The sequence below is a fragment of the Ipomoea nil genome, unplaced genomic scaffold, assembly GCF_001879475.1.
Source record: "Ipomoea nil cultivar Tokyo-kokei standard unplaced genomic scaffold, Asagao_1.1 scaffold2827, whole genome shotgun sequence".
Taxonomy (NCBI): Eukaryota; Viridiplantae; Streptophyta; class Magnoliopsida; order Solanales; family Convolvulaceae; genus Ipomoea; species Ipomoea nil.
The window spans coordinates 974,915-976,329 of NW_017619255.1; the positions used below are offsets into that span (position 1 = coordinate 974,915).

The following is a 1,415-nucleotide window of genomic DNA, read 5'->3' on the forward strand; positions in this document are numbered from 1 at the left end:
GACTTATCATAGTGAACCAATTGGCCGGAAAACTCCTCATACTCCCGTAGACAATTCTTAACCACCCCGGCCTCTTGCCTGTTCGCCTTAAAGAACAATAAACTGTCGTCAGCGAAAAAATACTTGAGAAACCGGCGGAGCCCCCCTCGCCACCCTGCACCCATGTATCCCTCCTATGTCTTGGGCCCGCTGTAGCAATAAGGACAAGCTCTCAGCACATAGGATGGACAAATAAGGTGATAGGGGATCACCCTGCCTCAGCCCCCTCGTAGGAACCACCTCCCCAACCACATTACCATTAACCGTGATGTTATATTTGACCTTAGTCACACATAACATGATGAGTTTCACCCACCTCTCCCCCCCAAACCCAACAGCATACGTCTAAGAAACTCCCACTCCATTCTGTCGTATGCCTTGGCCATGTGAAACTTCAACGCAGCCCAACCAACTTTTCCTGTCGTTTTCCTGCGTAAATAGTGGCTTATCTCCGCCGCCACTAAGATATTGTCAATTATCAACCTCCCCGGTAAGAACGCACTCTGGGACTCCGAGACAATGTCCTTGAGTAAACGCTTCATCCGGTTAGCCAACATCTTGGTTATTACCTTGTAAGTCACATTACACAAGACAATGGGTCTGAGATTAGTAACTAGCTCGGGAACTTTCTTTTTTTTGGTATTAGAACAATGTTTGTAGTGTTTAGCTCTGAAGGGAATTGACCTGACTCTAGACATCCTAGAACAAACTCAGTTACGTCCCTTCCAACCACCTCCCAAAAATTCTGAAAGAATCCCGGGTTCATACTGTCCGGCCCAAGAGCCTTATCTGGGGACATAGCAAAAACCGCCTCGCGCACCTCCTCCGCATTAAAAGGTCGTACTAGTTCCTCATTCATGTCCCCTGTCACACATGGCTGCAGGCTCTCAAAAAAATTGGCACCCCGGCAACCCCCAGATGTGAAAATCCCCTCATAATAACTCACCACCAAGGATTCTAGCCCCTGACCCTCCACCCAGCTACCCTCACCATTCCTGAGTTTCAGCAATTGATTTTTCCTCTTTCTATTAGATGCAGAAAGGTGGAAAAACCTGGTATTCATGTCCCCCTCCCTCAACCAATGTTGTTTGGCCCTTTGTTTCCAGTACACATCCTCCTGTTTCAACAGTAACTGACTCATATTTAATTATAGATATTGATAAAGGGCAAATTATGCTGGGGACCCGAGTCCACCATGCAAAGTGGATCCGGGTCCAAAAATACACAATTTATATACTATATATTCACAATTTATATACTGAATGTTCACAATTTTTATATACTAAATGTTCACAATTTACATATTGAATGTTCACAATTTTACATACTAAATGTTCACAATTTTATATACTAAATGTTCATAATTTTATATTCTA

General features: G+C 44.0%; 1 protein-coding gene across 1 annotated transcript; it reads right to left on the reverse strand.

Annotated features, from left to right (window-relative positions):
- Nucleotides 1-347: 347 nt before the first annotated feature.
- LOC109159400 lies at nt 348-1,180 on the reverse strand. Its single transcript, XM_019307512.1, has 2 exons — nt 758-1,180; nt 348-608 (listed from the first exon to the last, which is right to left on the reverse strand). Exons 1-2 carry the CDS (start codon nt 1,178-1,180, stop codon nt 348-350), a joined length of 684 nt encoding a protein of 227 aa, XP_019163057.1.
- Between the last annotated feature and the right edge of the window lie 235 nt (nt 1,181-1,415).

Excerpts from the sequence above, each read along its gene's own strand:
- LOC109159400 (XM_019307512.1), bottom strand. The coding sequence starts at position 1,180 with ATGAGTCAGTTACTGTTGAAACAGGAGGATGTGTACTGGAAACAAAGG. Across the intron at positions 609-757 it reads GGGAGGTGGTTGGAAGGGAC|GTAATAACCAAGATGTTGGC; the intron begins GTAACTGAGTTT and ends GTGACTTACAAG.